The following is a 21,686-nucleotide window of genomic DNA, read 5'->3' on the forward strand; positions in this document are numbered from 1 at the left end:
TTTTATGTACTGTCAACTTAACCCGGGGGTGCTCAGCCACTGAGCCTCGTCCCCAGTCCTTTTTTATTTTTTTATTTTGAGACAATGTCTTGCTACATTGCTTAGGAACTTTCCAAGTTGCTGAGGCTGGTCTTGAACTTGCAATCCTCCTGCCTTAACTTCCTGAGCTGCTGGGATTACAGGCGCGTTCCTCTGTGCTTGGCTTTTTACTCCAAAGATTGGAAATTTCACCCCGTTTTCATGGAATGACAGGTGGCCCCACTCTAAAGTTGACCACAAAACCTATGGAGATCAACTCCGCTGTTATCATGTTGTTCTTTGGCCGGGGAAATAGTCTTCCAATAATATCAAGAAACCAACACAAGAGAAGCCAAATGCCAAAAGCAAGGATAAGGAACAAAACGGCACAGGTAGGGACAGAGAGCAATGTGAGTTGATTATGGAGGGACATGGGGTCGACACTAGGGCACAGGAAGCCTGGGGGGGAAGGACAATGAGGGACAGAGGGAGACGGGTCAGTGAGAAATGAAGGACGGAGACAGGCAGAGACCCTCACCAAGATTTATTTGTCACAGCTGACAAATAGAGGCCATCCCTCTCCAGAGAGGAGAGAGGCCCGAGATGTTCCCCCCCTTCCGTGGGGTCGGGCTTTGGAGCTGGAGCTGTGGCGCTGTGGGACAGGCTGGGGACGTCAGAGCTGGGCGGTGGGAATAGCATGGGATTGGCTTAGGTCGATGGCACCTGGGGCTTTCCAGAGCCAAGGGGTCGTGTCCTAAATTCAAGTGCACCTGTGCAGCTGAATACGGTACATGGGGTAGGTCAGTAATGGGGTGGGGGGTCGAGTAAGAGGAAGTACAGGGAAGCAAACTTATCTCATAAGGTGGCGGTTAACATGGAAGCTGGCTGCTCAGATGTTAAGTCAAGATCCTGTGGGGTGGTTATTTTCCACCAGCCATCCTCCAGCTCTGGTGCCAGCTACCAGGGGTAGCAGCGGATTCCACCAGGTCTGGGCTTCCTCCCACAATACTGACTTCCTGCAGGTGTCTGCCGCGTGCAGGGGCTGACCATGCTTCATCAGGCCAACCACAAAGTTTGGGTTCTTCCAACATCCTCATGTTTGGTAATTTTCCAGGTGGCTCAGAAAAAAATGTTGCTTATATTTTCTGGCTTATTATAAAAGATAGAATTCAGATGCAGACAAAGGGAAATGGTGTATACAGCAGGGGAAAGAGGGAGGAGTGGTGTGGGGCTTCCCTGTCCCCAGGAGGGTCGCCTGCAGCTCTTCCCTGTCCTCACCTGCCTGGTCTGACTGAGTCTCCTTGCTACAAGAGTCCTCCCAGAGCTCAAGGACCAACACCCCCCGGCTCCCCGGAGCTGAGCCAATGGGGCTCCAAGTTCCAACCTGCTGATCATCCATGTGGACTTTCTGGTGACCAGCCTTGTGCCGAGGTTGCCAAGCCACACCGTAACTCGGCTCACTGACCTAAATCCAAGTGCACCTGTTGTCAGATCAGGCGAGGTGGGCAGCAATCAAAGGAGGCAGATTTAAAAGGGCCACCAAGGAGGCTTTATTGAAATATCACTCCCAGGCGGAACTCGATCAGACCCACAGAGGGGACAGGAGAAGGGTCTGAGGAGAAACCGCGTGGGAGCTCGACCGGACTGGACTTTTATGGGGCTTACAGCAGGAAGGGAAGGGCTTGGGACAGGAAAAGGTGTTTTTAGGGTCCCTTGTCCCCTGGAGTTGGTCGGGGGAGTTGGTTGAACTCCAGGATTGGCCCGGGGTTCCTGATGATTGACAGGCCTTAGTCAGGAGATCTCACTGATTGACAGGCGTTTCCTCTGGCACCTGATTGATGTTCCTTTTCCGCCCGGGCTGCTTTGTTCTAAGTCGCCACTAAGTTGTCACCAAGTCTCCACCAACGACCTAACACCTGTGCAGCTGAATATGAACAAAAAGGCACCTCGTCATTCACAACCACAGCCTCAAAGCCAGAGGGAGCCTGCAGGCACAGGAGGGAGGGAGGCCATGGCGTAGCCTCTCTGGGGACAAGAAATCTCCTAGAAGAGACCCAGAGCTGGAGTTGAGATCTCCGTGCCTACACCCAGAGAGGAGGGGCTGGCAGAAATGAGAGTGAAGTTCGGTCACCTGGCGAGGAGGTTGGAGCTGCTAGGGCAGCAGAGAGGGACTGGCTGTCACTCGTGGGAGCAGGAAAGTGCAGATTTTTTGCAGACCCAGAATTTGCTGATATCACATTTGGCGTCATTCCAGCCGTCGCCATCAAATTCCGCGCAGTCTTCCTGTCCCAAGTTGTTGGGCTCCGTTGGGTTCCAGTACTTCATGAATCTGCAAAGTCACCCGCATCATGAGCCTCTGCCCAGCCCCCTCTGTGAGCTGTGTTCTGGCTTCTGGAAACCATCTGCCTGCGCACACATCTGCCCTGCGCGCACATGCGTGCAAACCTTGCTCAGGACGCCCAATGACATGCCCTGCCCCTTGTCATCCCCCATGCTTAAAAGGAGCCCCCCAAATCCGGGTGGGACCTTCAGACACAATCCAACCAGCACCCTAAACTCCACACCCCAGACACCTTGCTTAGTGGGCTCTGGCACTCTGGGCCACTCAGACACCTCCCCAGGCCACATATGAGACGTCTGGGGACAGCACGTACAGCCCAGAGCCCACGGAAACGACTCAAGCTAGCCCCTCGCCGGGATGCTCGCTCTGCCTCTCCTCTTCCTCCCTTTTTCTGCACCCTCTGCCTCCCAACGGGCCCCATATCCTCCCCATGTGTCCCCTGTGGTGTGAGGGACAGGGACACTCCCTCTCTTGGGACCTGGGAGTATAACAATCTGTCTCTTCCCCAGAAATGGTGTCCTGTGATTTTCCTGTGTTAGGCCAGGCTGGAAGCTGCTCCTGCAGCTCTGATAGTAAAATTTGGGGCACCGGCTCTTCTGTCTGAACACGGGTGGAGAGAGCACCCCCCTCGGTTCGGCTCATGTCCTAAGCTCTAGGCCTCCCTCGAGGGCGAAGGAGTTGGGAGCAGCCCACTGACAAGTCAAGCCACAGCTTCGGAACCCCACCCTCCTCATAGCGTGTCCTCATATCCCAGGATCCACCTGAGCGACAGAGGGGAGCCGTCCACCCAGTGCCACGTGGCTTCCTTATTCAGGTCTGACAGCCCCATCCAGGTATGGCCTCTTTTCTTTGTAGTCAGCTGCAGGAAGCTCTGGAGAGGAAGAGGAGGAGACAGGAGGAACCTCTGTGCCCTATTGTCCTGCTAGTATCTCCCAATCTTTTGGTATAGGAAGTGCTTCTTTCAGTCTGACCGTCAGCTTTCTAATCTACCAGACCAAGACGCTCTCTTCCAACTTGTACTCAAGTCATCTGAGCGTCTCCCACGTCTGTATGCTGTGGGCAGTGTGTCCGGCCTGGTATACTGTACACACACAGCCGGCCTCACAACACACGCTTGGTAATATTGCATGTTCGACTCGCCTGTTCTGAGCACGTCCATACAAACTTGCTCATGACTAGTGCTGGAGCCAGATTGTGTCTGTGCATGACGGCTGGTCAGGCAGGTCACCTCTTCTAGCTCTACAACAAGTGACATCCTATGGGTGGGCTGACCTCAGCCATGGTGGGAATATTTACACCAGGGAAACTGGCAGAGTGACCCATGAGGACCTCGCTCCCCACAGACTGAGTTGTTGGGCACTGGGTCAGCACATATGTGGGAATCTCTGGGCATTTCAGGTGTCCCCACACATTTAGAGTTTGTGTGAGGCTCCCTGCGAGCTGCCTGGGACCCCCTGTCCATGCCCGTCTCCTCCCTTCCACTGGAGGAAGCAGACCCTGCTCCTGAAAACCCTGTTCTGACCAACGTCTCCTCCCAGGTGGCCAGGGGCCAGATGCCTGCCCTGGACCAGGATGGGGCCCACCACACACCTGCTCCTCAGCGCTTTTGATGACGACTAGTTGGGCCCCCACTTCCTGGCAGGCGGTGATGGAGTCGTGCCAGTTCCGCTGGGACTTGGAGAAGAAGTAACAGTGTCCTTGGAAGAACGTCCAGTCCCAGGGGCAGGGGCGGCACAGGCGGTCTGTTGGGGGAGAGGGTCAGGTTTGACCCGTGCTGGGAGGCCATGTTCCCATGTCTGCCCACCTTCAAGCCCTGGAGTCAGGGCCCTCACATGACCCTGCACCTGGGTGACTGTCCCCTCCCCATTCCCTGATGTCCCTTCCCCCCAGGAGCCCCCAGGAGTCCTGGTCCCATCTCCTCCAGCCTGGGAGGAGCAGGGGCTCCAGAGCCCAGGAGACTGGCCTGAGTGCCTACTGTGTGCACGGCCCTCTGTGAGCACCAAGGGCCACTGTCACTGTTATCCTGTGTTCCAATAAAATAGCCCAGGAAACTGAGGCTCAGAGAGGACCAAGGACTCAAGCAAAGCCCCACAGCACAGACCCTCTGAGGCCCGGGAGACGCAGTGTCTGGTCACTCACCGACTCCTGCCTTCAGCTGGGTCAGCTCCTGGTACACCTTCTCCTGCTTCGCCAGCTCCTGCTCCTGTTCCTGGGAGCTGGGGACCTTGGAGACTGTGCCCAACAAACAAATTGCAACTATTAAACACCGACTGTGTGCCACAGCCCACACGGGACCCCTACAGACATCACTTATGTCTAATTAATTAATCCTGTTGGAGGATGAAGACACCCAGATACACCGGAACCAGGAGGGCGAGTGGCCCAGGAGCCTCCCTGTGCCTCCCTCGCTCCCCTGCGTAAGAACAAGCATCCAGAAGAGGCTGAAGGACCAGATCCTGCCTCCCCCACCTCCCCCTGGCTCCAGCTGAAGGACCACACCACCCTCAGGCTGCCCTGACCTTGGACAAGAAGAGCCACCAGGAGCCCAGCGAAGAGCGTGAGGCCGAGCAGCTGCAGCACAAAGGTGTGGCCGTGGCCCAGACACCCTGAGGAGAGAAGGATGGGACTCCAGCGCCCTGCGTCCCTGCCTCAGCCTGGTCCGGGGACAGCCTGGCCCCCCGTCTCCTGATCCCCAGGGCACCAGATCCCAGGCCTTCATCTTGACCTTTCTGCGGCAGCCCAGCTCCCAATTTCCCCCAAAGGGTCTGGGGTTTCAAACTCGGGATCTAGAGTCCCTGACCCAAGTGTCCTGGAGGAGCTGTCCACTCCTCCTCAGCCGCATGCCGGCTTCACCTGCCAAACTATCGAAACCAGAAGTTGGCGTCATCTGCAGAACATCATCTGCAGAATACGGGTCCCTCTGGTGCTCAGCTGTCCTCGTCCGCACGGGCAGAGTGTCAGTCTGCGCCTGGGCAGACTGCGACCACGCTGGCCGTCCAGGCCCCTGCCCCAGCTCCCAGAGTCCCAGCCAGCCTCACCTGGAGGACCCAGTGTCTGCATCCTCACTTCCTTAGAATCAGTCATGGTCACTGCTGTCCCTCAGTGCCCCGGGCTGCGGGGACCCAGCTTTTATTCCCACCCCACCCCTCTCTGGATCCACTGTCAGGAAGAGGAACAGGGCACTGGGGAAGTGCCCAGAAGAGGGTAGAGGGAGGAGCCTGTGCCTCTTCCACCCCACAGCAGGGGCTCGAGGTTCCAGCCATTTCTGGGAGGGGTTGGAGGTGGCCTGGGCTCTGAGGCAGATAGAACTGGTTCACTGGTGCTGCGGCCAGGCTACTGTAGTCTTTAAAACCAATGACTTATTTTTCTAAAAGTGACTCTTTATTCCTTCTCCACTGTGGCAAGAGTGGGCCAGCAACGCCTCTGTTTCCCAGAAACACCTCCCCTCTGACCCAGGCTTTGCTGACATCCTCCTTATGGTGCTGACTTGGGACTTGGGGCTGAAGCACGGTTGCGTCCATGTGCTTCATGTCCCCTACAGTGAGGCTCTTTTCTGCTTCCCGTACTCACTTGTTGAATCTCTCCAGCCTGTAATGGATGATCTGACCTCCTTTTTTACAGTTTGGGTCAATTGGAAGCACAGCATGGTCAGGACACTGGCTCAAGGTCACACAGCTGGTGAATTGTGGAGCTGGAAATTAATCCTAGACAGTCAGTCCCCACAGGCCACACTGTGGACCAAAGGGAGTCACATAGTCTTCAAGAGAAAGCAAAAAAGAGTTCCGAGCAGCTGAATTCACCACAGTCCAAAATTGTGAGAACCCAAGCGGCCACCTATAGACAAATGAAAGAAAACATTGGGTCTTGGTAGATGAAGGTCTATACAGCCAAGAAAAAAACTATCAAAGCATGAAACAACATGCACGTATCCCCCAGAGGAGTAAAGGCCTTCAGACATCCAGAACACACCCCTAAGACTGGCTTTGCTGCTTTTCCATTCCAAGAGCCAATCTCGAAGGGGGCTCTGAGTGGGATTGACATGGAGGAGGATCAAGGACATCCCCAGTGTCCTGAGATATTTTCACTCTTCTCCGAGAGGAGGCTGGAGGTGTGCTCTCATCAACAAAAGTGTCCTGCGATATGGATTGAAAACTTGCACTTTGTACTGGAGGAGTGTTATGTTCAATTTAGAAATTAAAAACACGTGCACAGGTTATGATGAAATACTGGATTTGCTGCCTTATTTTTAATATTTACATAGGAATTTTATTTTATACTAGTTTTGGTAATTTTGCAAAGGTAGCATAGACCTTTCCCGAGTCTGGCTGGGAGGTGGAGACCTGGCAGGTGCCCCATGCTGACCTCTTCCTCAGACAGGTACACAGTCACTGGAAGTGGTAGGTGGGTTTTGCCGTTTTCTCCAACGTCCTTCCTCTGATACAGAATCCACCCAGGACACTGCTGGGATCTGGACATCACATCCCCTTTGGCTCCTCTGGACGGTGGCAGATTCTGTGACTCTCCTGTTTGGAAGATGCTGACCACGTTGACGTTGACCACAACAGGTCAGCTGTTTGTGAAATGCCCCTAAATCCGCCAGCATCTGGTGTTTACTCCTAGTGGGACAAGAAGCACCAGGAGGAACCAGTAGGCAGCACCCGAAGTGGGGTCATCAGGAAACAGAGGCAGAAGGGCCAGGGCCAGCGTTTCTGGGAGGAGGGGGGTGTGGCTAGCTCACCACCACCAGATGGGCCAAGCTTAACCAAGCAGCTTAATTTGACAAGTGACCCATTTCATTAGCGGCACCCAGAGTGGCCTGACCAGGAGGGGACCGGTTCTTTCAGCCAGGGACCCAAAACCTTGCAGTCCTTCCCTGAAATTCCGGGAACACAGGGCTCGTGACAGATACTCGGACCCCTCCCTGTCGCTTCTTCCAAAGTCCCTACCCAGTTTCCTGTTTCTTCCTGAGGGGGAGTAGCCACAGGCAGGGAGTTACAGGGGTGGGGATAAAGGCTGTGGTGCCAGCCGTCCTGGACACTGAGGGACAGCAGTGACCATGAGTGACTTCAAGCAAGTGCGGGTGCAGCAGCTGGACCCCCTGGGTGAGGCTGGGCTGGGACTCGGGAGCCTGGAGGGCCACGGGCACCAGCCTGGGGGGCAGCCTGTCCCGCTCTGACTGATGCTCTGCCCACACAGAGGAGGAGCTGGCGGCCAGCAGCGCCAGAGGCTCCCTCAGCCACCACGCACTCCAGCCGCCCTCCAGAGCAGGCAGCTCTGCAGGTAGAGCAGGGAGGGGACTGAGGAGGGACAGGGGCTCCTGGGCAGCTGCGTCCTGGGGACGAGGAGGTCGGTGTCTGGGCTCTGGGATCCTGGCAGGCGGAGGCCCAGACTGGAGGCCGGAATCTGGGCTCCTGGGTTCTGGGAAGGTGGAAGATGAGACCTGGACTCCTGTGTCCGTGGACGAGGCCCGGGCCAGGCTGTCCCTGGGCCAGGCTGAGGCAGGGGCCCTGGTGTGCTGAGCCCCTTCCTTCCCTCCTCAGGGTGTCTGAGCTCCAGCTATGCCCTCCTGGTGCTGCAGCTGCTCTCCCTCATGGTCTTGGCTGGGCTCCTGGTGGCCGTCCTTGCCCAAGGTCAGCCCCTGAGGTTTGGAGCTCTGTGGTCTGGCCCTGGGACTTGGGCGGCCAAGGCAGGAGGAGGTGGGATGGACGCTGGGATTCAACCCTTAGCAGGTTCTAGGGTCTGCTCGGCCCCCACACCTCTGGTGCAGGGGTGGGGAGCAGCACAGGAGGGTGCTGGTCCCGCCTTCCCTGGGTGTCAGGGGTCCTCGTCTCCAGCTGGGATTAAGAAGGCCTTGGCTCTCAGACTCCAGGTCCGTGGGGGCCAGGGCAGTGCATGGAAGCCAGCAGGTGTCCAGCATTTGGGGCTTCTTTTCTCTTGGCACAGTCTCCAGGGTCCCCAGCTCCCAGGGACAGGAGCAGGAGCTGACCCAGCTGAAGGCAGGAGTTGGTGAGTGACCAGACACCGCGCTCCCAGGGCCTCAGAGTCTCCATGTGGTACACTTTGCTCGGGTCACCAGCCCTCTCTGAGCCTCAGTTTCCTGGGCTATTTTATGGGAACACAGGATAACAGTGACAGTGGCCCTTGGTGCTCACAGAGGGCCGTGCACACAGTAGGCACTCAGGCCAGTCTCCTGGGCTCTGGAGCCCTGCTTGTCCCAGGCTGGAGGAGATGGGACCAGGACTCCTGGGGGCTCCTGGGGGGAAGGGACATCAGGGGATGGGGAGGGGACAGTCACCTGGGCGTAGGGTCATGTGAGGGCCCTGACTCCAGGGCTTGAAGGTGGGCAGACATGGGAACATGGCCTCCCAGCACGGGTCAAGCCTGACCCTCTCCCCCAACAGACCGCCTGTGCCGCCCCTGCCCCTGGGACTGGACGTTCTTCCAAGGACACTGTTACTTCTTCTCCAAGTCCCAGCGGAACTGGCACGACTCCATCACCGCCTGCCAGGAAGTGGGGGCCCAACTAGTCGTCATCAAAAGTGCTGAGGAGCAGGTGTGTGTGGTGGGCCCCATCCTGGTCCAGGGCAGGCATCTGGCCCCTGGCCACCTGGGAGGAGACGTTGGTCAGAACAGGGTTTTCAGGAGCAGGGGCTGCTTCCTCCAGTGGAAGGGAGGAGAAGGGCATGAAGGAGGGTGGTCCCAGGCAGCTCGCAGGGAATCTCTCAGAAAGTCTGGACATGCATAAGTGCTTTGGGAGACACACCTAGAGGGTGACCTGGTGTGCTGGCCAGGGGAGCTGCCTGTTCTCAGGGATAACAAGCACTCGGGGGCGCAGTGCCCATCTCCCTGGTGTAAACCTGCCCCCCGTGGTCGAATTCCATGACTAAAAAACTCAGGTTCCTCCAGGTGAACTGGGCTGCACAAAATTACTACATAAGAGACAGAGAGACCTTTTTCTTTGGGTTCTGTGATGGCTCCTCTGACCTTAGGTGTCCTTGGAACGAGAGAGAGAGAGAGAGAGAGAGAGAGAGAGAGAGAGTGCTGACCCCTTTTATTGGGGAAAAGCCATTCAAATGAGGCTGGGGTCAGGATTCAGGGGGCTGAGTCTAGCTTCCTGATGTCTGCTGTCAGCAGGTTGACTGACATCTAGGAAGGCCACACCCAAGGGCAGAGCAAGAGAAGGGGACACACAAAGGGCATTTCCATGGAATCTTCTGTCCCAAACAGGACAAAGGGGAAGTATTACAAAAGAATAAGTGAGTGTAGCTCAGCCCCGGGGGGGGGGGGGGTGTGCCTGCTCAGAAGACTGGCCTTACTATCTGAGCAGGGGAAAAGACAGAGTTACGAGTCATGGCTCTACCACGCCAGACCGCAGTGATCTTTCAGATCCCCGTGGTGCATCAGGACTGGAAGGCGTGGCCACTCAATGTGGCTCCCCACACCCAGGGACGATGGCACATGCCTGTAATCCCAGTAGCTGGGGAGTCTGAGGCAGGAGGATTTTGAGTTCAAAACCAGCCTTAGCAGCTTAACAAGGCCCTAAGTAACTCAGTGAGACCCTCTCTCTAAATAAAATACTAAAAAGAATGGGCTGGGGATGTGGCTCAGCCGTCAAGCACCCCTGGGTTCAATCCCTGGTACAAAAAGAAAAGTAGTGTTTGTTTAATACACAAGTGTTAGAGAATGACCTGTCTTGTCTCAGTTACCGATTTCTAGTTGGATTCCCTTATAATCAAAGAACATACACCACACAATTCCAAGTATTTAAATGTATTGAGGCCTGTTCACATCCCTGGACATCATCTACCTTGAAGAACGTTGCCATGGAGACCATGGAACTTGAGAAAGCTGTGTACCATGTGTGTTCTGTAGTTTTGTATTGTGTGTGTGTGTGTGTGTGTGTGTGTGTGTGTACTAGACTTGATTTACTTTAAAAATTCAGTACAACACAACACCTATTCATGATTTACATTAAAAATTCTTAGTGAGGGGAGCTGGGGATGTGGCTCAAGCGGTAGCACGCTCGCCTGGCATGCGTGCAGCCCGGGTTTGATCCTCAGCACCACATACCAACAAAGATGTTGTGTCCGCCGAGAACTAAAAAATAAATATTAAAAAATTCTCTCTCAAAAAAATATTCTTAGTGAATTAGGAATGAAGTGAAATGTCCTTAACACGGGAGTGATGTCCCTCGAGAACCCACAACTATGATGTCCCTCATTACTACTGCAGAAATGTTGACCGGTCCCATTGAAATCAGGAACAAGCATAAGAATGAAATCTGCAGTCTGCAAATCACATGACCCACAAAGGATTTATATCAAGAGTACATTCATGACTTATCAAACTCCATAAGAGGAAAATAAAATACCTAATTTTCAAGAGGGCAAAACGACAATCCTGTAACAGAAGAACGCCTAACCTCGTTAGGGACAAAGGGCTTCAATGGCTATGTCTCTTGAGAGTTTTAGGGAGTAGGAGAAAGCCCCTGACAAAGGCATCACATACATGTATTTTAGATATATGGATGCACAGGGCCACATACATCCTAAAGGATCTGGTACACTCACAAGCAGGAACACCTGCGTGCGCGCGCACACACACACACACGCACACACACACGCACACACACACTTTTCTTTTGCTTAGATTGGAAAAGAGGTGTAGGTGAAATCACAGAAGGTTACTGTTTGAACTAAGCTCCTGCTCTAGGCCCCAACAGATGAAGGAAAGCCCAACAGGGTCACTTATGCTAACGTTCCTAGTCACCCAACTGAAACTAAAGTGCTTCTCTCGCTTTCTGAGAAGTCTCAGTTCGAGGGATGTCTGCCCGATTTCACAGCCAGGCTGGTGTCCACAGGCCTGAAAACAAAGCTCTCCCTGAAGTGATTCTCACACAGAAAAGGCCACCTGAAGTAGCCTCAGGTCTGTCCTGGCTCTCAAGTTCTGTCCCCCGGCCTTCGTCCGACAAGGAACGTAACGTGGAAGGGACGATCCACTTGGTCTTGTTTCTGCTTTCCCCAGCCCTCCCTCTCTACCCGGCCAGACGTCTTGGCTCTGAGGATTAGAAAATCTGTCCTACTTTAAGCAAGGAAAGTGTTGCTGTGCTCTATATCGGAACATAAAGCAGCCGGAGATTCAATCCTAGAACTTGTGCTTATCAGAGGAAAGATCTTACACACACAATCTCAAGGAACTGATTTTAAAAAGAGTCCAATCGATGCCAAACAAGCCCAGAGAAGGAAATAGTGAAGGCAAGAAAGGGAATCAGCACCAGGGGAACCATCGGGAGAGTCCAAGAAATAAAACTGTTCAAAATCGACTGTCTGTCAGGGCGAGGGAATTTAGCACACAAGCTGTTCATGAAGGAGCATTTTGGGTGCCATCCTTGGTGGCAAGGAGCCTGCAGAATTTTTTCCAACAAGCAATCCTGCCGTTCTGACACTAGTCACCAAGAGGGAACATCAGATTCCTCAAGTCAGTCCCGTAAGACTGACCCCTCTTCTGCTGCACCCTCCTGGGGTGCCTGGGCTAGTCAGGCCCCCGCGGGCCAGCCCTCTGGCTTTGTTTGCGCAACCTCGACTCCAGATGGATGCACAGGAACTCAGAAACACACTTTTCTTGCACTTACAGGTTTATTATAAAGGATACTAATAAGGGAAACACTGGTTTATTATGAAGGAAACAGACACACGGAACAGGTGAACCCAAGAAGGGAGGGAGAGAATCTTGTGGGGTGCATCTGTGCCTCTCCCAGGGGCCACCCTCCAACACTTCCTCATGTCCCCCAGCTGTGGAACTGCCCAGGCTCCTCTTCCGGAATTTGTATAGCTCCGTCTCCACGCCCCTCCCTGGAGATTTAGCAGTTGTTCCCATTCTCAGGTTCCTAGAGACCCCCGTCTAAGTCACCTGATAAGTCTAAATTCAGGTGTGAGGGAGCAGACTAAAAATACCCAAGGGCACACCCAAGCTCAATATCGGAGCCAAGAGCAAACAGATCTTCTGTTATGTCCGCGAAGGGGAGCACGGTGGGGCAGAGGAAGACGTCAGCCGAGCTCTGACAGAGCCACAGCTGACCCCCCGGGAGCCATGGCACCAGAAGGGCCCTTCAGAGCTGCCCCATGTTGGCCCACCACGGCCACATCTTCACCCTCCTGCACCCGTATGGGATGGGTCAGGAAGGGAGCCCACCCAGAGGAAGCAGCTCACTGTAGGAGACCCGAGGCAGGAGGGGACTGCCCGCAGCCAGGCCGCATGTCCTTCCTTGAAGAGAGATCCGGAGCCGGACCGCAGGGTCCACTGGGCATCACAGGAGAGGGAGCTGGGGTCGTCATCCTCCAACTCTCTTCAGTCGTTGGCTGGGGAACCCCTTCCCAGCTGCGTCCAGCCTGCAGGAGGAGCTACAGCAACCAGCGAAGGTCCCCGGGCCAGGGCTGCAGGGAGGTGGACGGAAGTTGAGCAGATGGAAGGAAGGTGTGCAGGGACAGAGGACAGGGGACAGCGAGGCTGCACCTGGCCACCAAACCCTACAGGGAAGGCAGAGTAGATAAATGGACTGCCCCAGGTCCTGATGCATCAGACACCTGGTCACCGCATTCAACCATAAAGGGGGACCAGAAACACAACCGCTAAGCCCACGAGAACCTGCAGACATCGAAGGAAGGACCCTCGTCGTCCAGCCCCTTAGATGACGAGGACTCCAAGACAGGGAATCCGGGCTTTGCTAAGATCCAGGGCTCACAGGCAAGAGGAGGGACACTGGGGTTAAGCTCGACCACCTGTCCGGCCAGGTCGGGCGGCAGTGACAGGTGAGAGAAACCGCGTTCAGGTGTTGGGGCAGGAAGAGGAAGAGGTCTTGCAGACCCAGAATTTCTCAGCGTCGCACTTGGCGTCATTCCAGCCCCTGTCAGTGATCTCCGCACAGTCTTCCTCCCCCACGTTGTTGGGCTCTCCTTCGTTCCAGTACGTGAGGCTGCAAATCCATCCACACTGTGAGCCACAGCCCCCTCCGGGGACAGTCTCTGCTCCAGAACATCAGATGCCTCCTCTCTGGCATCTGCCCTGCATGCACACGGCAGGCCTGGCTTGTGGACGCCCAGGGACGTGCCTGGGTCAGGACCTTGACGGACCCCGGTAACCCCAAGCTGAGGGTGGGATTTCCAGTTTGCAGCGCACACTGCCCACGCTGTGCTCAGTGGGCCCTGGGCCCCTTACACCTGCCATCGCCACCCGCTGACCAACACCAGAAATGAGGGGTGGCTCTTCCCCAGAACCCACCGAAAAGGTTCCAGGCGGCCATTCCGAAGCCGCTCGCCCTGCCTCGGAGGTCCTTACAATAAAGGCTCTTGCCGGCAGCCCCTCCCTCCTCATCCTCTGCTCCTGCCCTTGCCCTGGGGGCCCTTCGAGGGGTGAGGTTGGCTGCTTCTCTTGGGGTCTTTGAGGTCTAACAAGCTCTCATCCCTAATCTGGTGGCCCTCCCAGACCTCAGGCTTCCTACTAGGACCCTGGTTCTAAGTCACCCACCCAGCCAGGAGCTCCTCCCACGGTTCTGACAGGGCAGCTTTGGGACCTGCCCTCCCATCTGAACGTGGCCATGAAGACCCCCTTCCTCAACACAAACGACGGTCTCTCGGGACCAGGGCAACAGGGAGAGCAGGGGACCCACCAGGATAGCTCAAGAACCCCCGTTTCAGAACCCACCCCACTCTACCGCCTGCCTGTCCCCTCATCTGAGGACCTACCTGGGTGACAGAGGTGACCCATCCACCCAGTGCCATGTGGCTTCCTCATTCAGGTCTGACAGTCCCATCCAGGTGCTGCCTTTATTCTTAGAAGTCTGCAGCAGGAAGTTCTGAAGGAGGAGAGGAGGAGTCAGGGAGAGCTCTGCCCCCATTTCCACCTGCTGTCTCTCCAGTCTCTTGACAGGAAGTTCTGCTTGCAGCCTGACCTTCAGCCTTCTAATGTTCCAGGTCCCATCCATGTTCAGGAGGTCTGTGTGGCTCTCATAACTGTACCCTATGGACAGATGTGTCCTGACTTGCACACTGACTGTGCACAGTGGCCTCTCGTCACACACACTTGGTGACGAGACATGTTTAGCTGTGTGCTGAGTTCTGAGCATTTCCACAGGAAGTTACTCGTGACAGGGTTCAATGTGCGGAGCTGGATGGAACCTTCGTGCCCGCCAATCACGCACATGCCCTCTTTCCAGCTCTGCACGGAGTGAGTCCCAGGGACGCGGGAACGTGACCATGGGGCGGGGGGCAGGTTTACACCAGAGAGATGGGCACGGCGCCCCCCGAGTACTTGTTATCACTGAGAGCAGGCGGCTCCCCTGGCCAGCGCACCAGGTCACCCTCTAGGTGTGTCTCCCAAAGTACTCACGCATGTCCAGACCTCCTGTGAGTCTCCCTGCGAGCTGCCTGGGACCCCCTGTTCATGCCCGTCTCCTCCCTTCCACTGGAGGAAGCAGCCCCTGCTCCTGAAAACCCTGTTCTGACCAACGTCTCCTCCCAGGTGGCCAGGGGCCAGATGCCTGCCCTGGACCAGGATGGGGCCCACCACACACACCTGCTCCTCAGCGCTTTTGATGACGACTAGTTGGGCCCTCATTTCCTGGCAGGCAGTGACAGAGTCGTGCCAGTTCCGCTGGGACTTGGAGAAGAAGTAACAGTGTCCTTGGAAGAACGTCCAGTCCCAGGGGCAGGGGCGGCACAGGCGGTCTGTTGGGGGAGAGGGTCAGGCTTGACCCGTGCTGGGAGGCCATGTTCCCATGTCTGCCCACCTTCAAGCCCTGGAGTCAGGGCCCTCACATGACCCTACGCCCAGGTGACTGTCCCCTCCCCATCCCCTGATGTCCCTTCCCCCCAGGAGCCCCCAGGAGTCCTGGTCCCATCTCCTCCAGCCTGGGACAAGCAGGGCTCCAGAGCCCAGGAGACTGGCCTGAGTGCCTACTGTGTGCACGGCCCTCTGTGAGCACCAAGGGCCACTGTCACTGTTATCCTGTGTTCCCATAAAATAGCCCAGGAAACTGAGGCTCAGAGAGGGCTGGTGACCCGAGCAAAGTGTACCACATGGAGACTCTGAGGCCCTGGGAGCGCGGTGTCTGGTCACTCACCGACTCCTGCCTTCAGCTGGGTCAGCTCCTGCTCCTGTCCCTGGGAGCTGGGGACCCTGGAGACTGTGCCAAGAGAAAAGAAGCCCCAAATGCTGGACACCTGCTGGCTTCCATGCACTGCCCTGGCCCCCACGGACCTGGAGTCTGAGAGCCAAGGCCTTCTTAATCCCAGCTGGAGACGAGGACCCCTGACACCCAGGGAAGGCGGGACCAGCACCCTCCTGTGCTGCTCCCCACCCCTGCACCAGAGGTGTGGGGGCCGAGCAGACCCTAGAACCTGCTAAGGGTTGAATCCCAGCGTCCATCCCACCTCCTCCTGCCTTGGCCGCCCAAGTCCCAGGGCCAGACCACAGAGCTCCAAACCTCAGGGGCTGACCTTGGGCAAGGACGGCCACCAGGAGCCCAGCCAAGACCATGAGGGAGAGCAGCTGCAGCACCAGGAGGGCATAGCTGGAGCTCAGACACCCTGAGGAGGGAAGGAAGGGGCTCAGCACACCAGGGCCCCTGCCTCAGCCTGGCCCAGGGACAGCCTGGCCCGGGCCTCGTCCACGGACACAGGAGTCCAGGTCTCATCTTCCACCTTCCCAGAACCCAGGAACCCAGATTCCGGCCTCCAGTCTGGGCCTCCGCCTGCCAGGATCCCAGAGCCCAGACACCGACCTCCTCGTCCCCAGGATGCAGCTGCCCAGGAGCCCCTGTCCCTCCTCAGTCCCCTCCCTGCTCTACCTGCAGAGCTGCCTGCTCTGGAGGGCGGCTGGAGTGCGTGGTGGCTGAGGGAGCCTCTGGCGCTGCTGGCCGCCAGCTCCTCCTCTGTGTGGGCAGAGCATCAGTCAGAGCGGGACAGGCTGCCCCCCAGGCTGGTGCCCGTGGCCCTCCAGGCTCCCGAGTCCCAGCCCAGCCTCACCCAGGGGGTCCAGCTGCTGCACCCGCACTTGCTTGAAGTCACTCATGGTCACTGCTGTCCCTCAGTGTCCAGGACGGCTGGCACCACAGCCTTTATCCCCACCCCTGTAACTCCCTGCCTGTGGCTACTCCCCCTCAGGAAGAAACAGGAAACTGGGTAGGGACTTCGGAAGAAGCGACAGGGAGGGGTCCGAGTATCTGTCACGAGCCCTGTGTTCCCGGAATTTCAGGGAAGGACTGCAAGGTTTTGGGTCCCTGGCTGAAAGAACCGGTCCCCTCCTGGTCAGGCCACTCTGGGTGCCGCTAATGAAATGGGTCACTTGTCAAATTAAGCTTCTTGGCTAACCTTCGCCCATCTGGTGGTGGTGAGCTAGCCACACCCCCCTCTTTCCAGAAACGCTGGCCCTGGCCCTGATGTCTCAGTTTGCTGATGTCCCCACTTCGGGTGCTTTCTGCTGACCTGGGACTTGACTGAGTCATCATTGCCTCTGTGTATTTTAGGCCTCCTGTAGGCACGAACTTTTCTAATTAGTTATACACGACAGCAGAATGCGTTTTGACACATCATACATAAGTGGAGTGTACCTGCTCATTCTCTGGTTGTTCATGATGTAAAATCACACCAGTCCTGTCATCATATATGCACATATGGCCATAATATCTGATTCATTCCACTGTCCTTCCCACTCCCATAGCCCCTCCCCTCTTACCACCCCCCACCCCCATCTAATCCAAAGTACCTCTATTCTTCTGTAGCTCCCACCCCCAATTGTGAATTAGGATCCGCAAGTCGGAGAAAACATTCAGCTTTGGTTTTTTGGGGACTGGCTTATTGCACTTAGCATGATATTCTCCGGTACCTGGTCAATGCCATAGTTTCATTCTTCTTTAAAGCTGAGTAATATTCCTTTGTGTATATATACCACATTTTCTTTATTCATTCATCTATTGAAGGGAATCTAGGTTTGTCCCACTGTTTAGCTATTGTGAATCGAGCTGCTCTAAACATTGATGTGGCTGCGTCACTGCTGATTTTAAGTCCTTTGGGTATAAGCCTAGGAGTGGGATACCTGGGTCAAATGGTAGTCCATGCCAAGTTTCCTGAAGAATCTCCACACCACTTTCCATAGTTTGCAGTCCCACCAGCAATGTATAAGTGTACCTTTTCCCCCACATCCTAACAACATTTATCGCTGCTTGTGTTCTTGACGATTGCCTTTCTGATTGGAGTCAGAGGAAGTCTCAGTGTAGTTTTGATTTGCAACCCTCTGATTGCTAGAGATGGTGACCCATTTTTTCGTATATTTGTTGATTGATTGTATTTCTTCTTCTGTGAAGTGTCATTCAGGGACTTTTCTAAGTATTTTACATACTCGTTCATTTAACCTCTCCACCCCATAGTAGATGGTCTGCTGTCTGTTTTACAGTTGTGAGAAACTGAAGCCCTGCAAAGTTGGGCTACTGGCCACAGTCACAAAGCTGGTTAATGGTGAAGCTGGAATATGAACCCAGAGAGTCTGCCCTCACACTCTCCCCTGTAAATCAAAGAGAGTTAAATAGTCCCAAGAAAGAAAACCCAGTCTCCCAGAAACTTTATTCAGAATTATTCCAAGTTGAAAAACCCCAGTGGTCACCAGTAGATAAATGGAAAAAAAAAGTATATTCACGGAATGGAATACTATACAACAATTAAAAAAGCAGTCTACTGAGTTGGAACACATATGAACCTCTGAAAAATGTGAAAGAGCCAAAACATGAAGTGTATTACTGTAAGATTTTGTTTTCTATGGATTTCAATAACAGGTAGAAATAATCTTTAAACGATTTTTTTTTAATTTATCAATGGACCTTTATTTTACTTTGTTTATTTATATGCGGTGCTGAGAATCAAACCCAGTGTCTCCCACATGCTAGGAAATCACTCCACCACTGAGCCACAACCCCAGCCTCTAGAAATAATCTTTGATGAGATGATGGGGTGACCAGGAGGGCTGAGTGGAGATGGACCAGAGAGGGTGTAAGAAAGTGCTAGAAATGTTCTCTGTTTGGATCTGAGAGGCAGCCACATGGGTGACCTGCATACTGAAGGCTTGAGCATGGCACTGTGTGCTGAATGCCTCAGTGTAAAGATGGCAGATTCGTGTGTGCCTCATGACCAAGAGCCAGGGTTTCCTCCTCTCTTCTTTATTGTTTAATCAATGGTTAACCTAACATTTATTTTTAAAGAAACGATTAAGCAGATTTAGATTTGTGGCTGAGGTTTCCAGTCCTCCGCGTTCTCTCGCGGCTCCGCCGTCCGTCCGTCCTCCGCCGATCGCCGTGGAAGAGGAAATCGCGGCGCTCGTCATTGACAATGGCTCCGGCAGGTGCAAAGCTGGCTTTGCCGGCGACGACGCCCCCCCCCCCCCGCCGTGTTCCCTTCCATCGTGGGGCGCCCCCGCCACCAGGGCGTGATGGTGGGCCTGGGCCAGAAGGACTCATACGTGGGTGAGGAGGCCCAGAGCAAGCGTGGCCTCCTGACCCTGAAGTACCCCATCGAGGTCACCAACTGGGACGACATGGAGAAGATCTGGCACCATACCTTCTACCATGAGCTGCGCGTGGCCCCCGAGGAGCACCCGGTGCTGCTGACGGAGGCCCCCCCTGAACCCCAAGGCCAACAGAGAGAAGATGACTCAGATCATGTTCCGGACCTTCAACACACCGGCCAGGTATGTGGCCATCCAGGCTGTGCTGTCCCTGTACGCCTCTGGGCGCACCACTGGCATGGTCATGGACTCTGGTGAGGGGGTCACCCACACGGTGCCCATCTACAAGGGCTACGCCCGCCCTTCCCCACGCCATCCTGCCTCTGGACCTGGCTGGCCGGGACCCGACAGACTACCTCATGAAGATCCTGACAGAGCGAGGCTACAGCTTCACCACCATGGCCGAGCGGGAGATCGTGCTCGACATCCAGGAGAAGCTGTGCTGCGTTGCCCTGGACTTCGAGCAGGAGATGGCCACTGCTGCATCCTCCTCCTCCCTGGAGAAGAGCTAGGAGCTGCCCCATGGGCAGATGATCACCATCGGCAACGAGCAGTTCCGGTGTCCAGAGGCACTCTTCCAGCCCTCTTTCCTAGGTATGGAATCTTCCGGCATCCCCGAGACCACCTTCAACTCCATCATGAAGTGTGATGTCAACATCCGCCAAGACCTCTATGCCAACACCGTGCTGTCGGGAGGAAGCACCATGTACCCAGGCATCGCTGACAGGATGCAGAAGGAGATCACAGCCCTGGCCCCCAGCACCATGAAGATCAAGATTATTGGATCGGTGGCTCCATCCTGGCCTCATTATCCACCTTCCAGCAGATGTGGATCAGCAAGCAGGAGGACGATGAGTTGGGCCCCTCCATTGGCCACCGCAAAAGCTTCTAGATAGACTGAGCAGGTGCCAGGCACCTGCTGCATGAGCTGAATCTGAAATATAAATTTGCTCTGTGTAGAGAATCAGATGTAACTGCGTTACTATTACTGTCCTTGATGGAGTCTGCCTGCAAACGGGATATTCTGTCAAGGTATAGATAAGTAACAGCAGACATGCTTGAAAACGAGGTGTCTTCCGGAACAAGACAGGGATGCCCTCTATCACCACTTCTATTCAATATAGTTCTCGAAACACTGGCCAGAGCAATTAGACAGACGAAAGAAATTAAAGGCATAAAAATTGGAAAAGAAGAACTTAAATTATCACTATTTGCAGATGACATGATTCTATACCTAGAAGACCCAAAAGGGTCTACAAAGAAACTACTAGAACTAATAAATGAATTCAGCAAAGTGGCAGGATATAAAATCAACACACATAAATCAAAGGCATTTCTGTATATCAGCGACAAAACTTCTGAAACGGAAATGAGGAAAAACACTCCATTCACAATATCCTCAAAAAAAATAAAATACTTGGGAATCAACCTAACAAAAGAGGTGAAAGATTTATACAATGAAAACTACAGAACCCTAAAGAGAGAAGTAGAAGAAGATCTTAGAAGATGGAAAAATATACCCTGTTCATGGATAGGCAGAACTAACATCATCAAAATGGCGATATTACCAAAAGTTCTCTATAGGTTTAATGCAATGCCAATCAAAATCCCAACGGCATTTCTTGTAGAGATAGATAAAGCAATCATGAAATTCATATGGAAAAATAAAAGACCCAGAATAGCAAAAGCAATTCTAAGCAGGAAGTGTGAATCAGGCAGTATAGCGATACCAGATTTCAAACTATATTACAGAGCAATAGTGACAAAAACAGAGTGGTACTGGTACCAAAACAGGCGGGTGGACCAATGGTATAGAATAGAGGACACAGAGACTAATCCACAAAGTTACAACTATCTTATATTTGATAAAGGGGCTAAAAGCATGCAATGGAGGAAGGATAGCATCTTCAACAAATGGTGTTGGGAAAACTGGAAATGCATATGCAACAAAATGAAACTGAATCCCTTTCTCTCGCCATGCACAAAAGTTAACTCAAAATGGATCAAGGAGCTTGATATCAAATCAGAGACTCTGCGTCTGATAGAAGAAAAAGTTGGCTCCGATCTACAGATTGTGGGGTCGGGCTCCAAATTCCTTAATAGGACACCCATAGCACAAGAGTTAATAACTAGAATCAACAAATGGGACTTAATTAAACTTAAAAGTTTTTTCTCAGCAAGAGAAACAATAAGAGAGGTAAATAGGGAGCCTACATCCTGGGAACAAATTTTTACTCCTCACACTTCAGATAGAGCCCTAATATCCAGAGTATACAAAGAACTCAAAAAATTAGACAATAAGATAACAAATAACCCAATCAACAAATGGGCCAAGGACCTGAACAGACACTTTTCAGAGGAGGACATACAATCAATCAACGAGTACATGAAAAAATGCTCACCATCTCTAGCAGTCAGAGAAATGCAAATCAAAACCACCCTAAGATACCATCTCACTCCAGTAAGATTGGCAGCCACTATGAAGTCAAACAACAACAAGTGCTGGTGAGGATGTGGAGAAAAGGGTACACTTGTACATTGCTGGTGGGACTGCAAATTGGTGCGGCCAATTTGGAAAGCAGTTTGGAGATTCCTGGGAAAGCTGGGAATGGAACCACCATTTGACCCTGCTATTGCCCTTCTCGAACTATTCCCTAAAGACCTTAAAAGAGCATGCTACAGGGATACTGCCACATCGATGTTCATAGCAGCACAATTCACAATAGCTAGACTGTGGAACCAACCCAGATGCCCTTCAATAGATGAATGGATAAAAAAA

At 53.9% G+C, this 21,686-nt stretch overlaps 3 protein-coding genes and 1 pseudogene across 7 annotated transcripts; 2 read left to right on the forward strand and 2 right to left on the reverse strand.

The window, feature by feature from the left end:
* Positions 1–1,527: 1,527 nt before the first annotated feature.
* On the reverse strand, positions 1,528–5,520 carry LOC308644397 (CD209 antigen-like protein E). 2 transcript variants are annotated; one of them, XM_081285456.1, is made up of 7 exons: positions 5,398–5,520; positions 4,879–4,965; positions 4,499–4,591; positions 3,950–4,101; positions 3,121–3,230; positions 2,150–2,347; positions 1,528–2,061 (listed from the first exon to the last, which is right to left on the reverse strand). In XM_081285456.1, the coding sequence occupies exons 1-6, from the start codon at positions 5,441–5,443 to the stop codon at positions 2,197–2,199; spliced, it is 639 nt and encodes a 212-aa protein (XP_081141582.1). In that variant the 5' UTR covers positions 5,444–5,520; the 3' UTR covers positions 1,528–2,061; positions 2,150–2,196. The 2 variants fall into 2 exon arrangements, with proteins under 2 accessions (XP_081141582.1, XP_081141581.1); XM_081285455.1 differs by having other exon boundaries at positions 1,529–1,942.
* Positions 5,521–7,212: 1,692 nt separating this feature from the next.
* Positions 7,213–10,734, forward strand: LOC308645536 (CD209 antigen-like protein 2). 2 transcript variants are annotated; one of them, XM_081287740.1, is made up of 6 exons: positions 7,213–7,461; positions 7,556–7,639; positions 7,900–7,989; positions 8,303–8,365; positions 8,761–8,912; positions 10,504–10,734. In XM_081287740.1, the coding sequence occupies exons 1-6, from the start codon at positions 7,416–7,418 to the stop codon at positions 10,504–10,506; spliced, it is 438 nt and encodes a 145-aa protein (XP_081143866.1). In that variant the 5' UTR covers positions 7,213–7,415; the 3' UTR covers positions 10,507–10,734. The 2 variants fall into 2 exon arrangements, with proteins under 2 accessions (XP_081143866.1, XP_081143867.1); XM_081287741.1 differs by lacking the exon at positions 8,303–8,365.
* A 1,250-nt stretch (positions 10,735–11,984) lies between these two features.
* LOC308645371 (CD209 antigen-like protein A) lies at positions 11,985–16,631 on the reverse strand. Of its 2 annotated transcripts, XM_081287426.1 has the most exons (7): positions 16,381–16,629; positions 16,203–16,286; positions 15,853–15,942; positions 15,477–15,539; positions 14,930–15,081; positions 14,101–14,210; positions 11,985–13,331 (listed from the first exon to the last, which is right to left on the reverse strand). In XM_081287426.1, the coding sequence occupies exons 1-7, from the start codon at positions 16,424–16,426 to the stop codon at positions 13,184–13,186; spliced, it is 693 nt and encodes a 230-aa protein (XP_081143552.1). In that variant the 5' UTR covers positions 16,427–16,629; the 3' UTR covers positions 11,985–13,183. The 2 variants fall into 2 exon arrangements, with proteins under 2 accessions (XP_081143552.1, XP_081143553.1); XM_081287427.1 differs by lacking the exon at positions 15,477–15,539 and having other exon boundaries at positions 16,381–16,631.
* Positions 16,632–18,692: 2,061 nt separating this feature from the next.
* LOC308645819 (actin, cytoplasmic 2-like) lies at positions 18,693–19,799 on the forward strand (annotated as a pseudogene). The gene has a single exon. The product of its transcript is annotated as an actin, cytoplasmic 2-like (transcript).
* Positions 19,800–21,686: the final 1,887 nt, after the last annotated feature.

This window comes from Spermophilus citellus (assembly GCF_964194105.1).
Source record: "Spermophilus citellus genome assembly, chromosome: 3".
Taxonomy (NCBI): domain Eukaryota; kingdom Metazoa; phylum Chordata; class Mammalia; order Rodentia; family Sciuridae; genus Spermophilus; species Spermophilus citellus.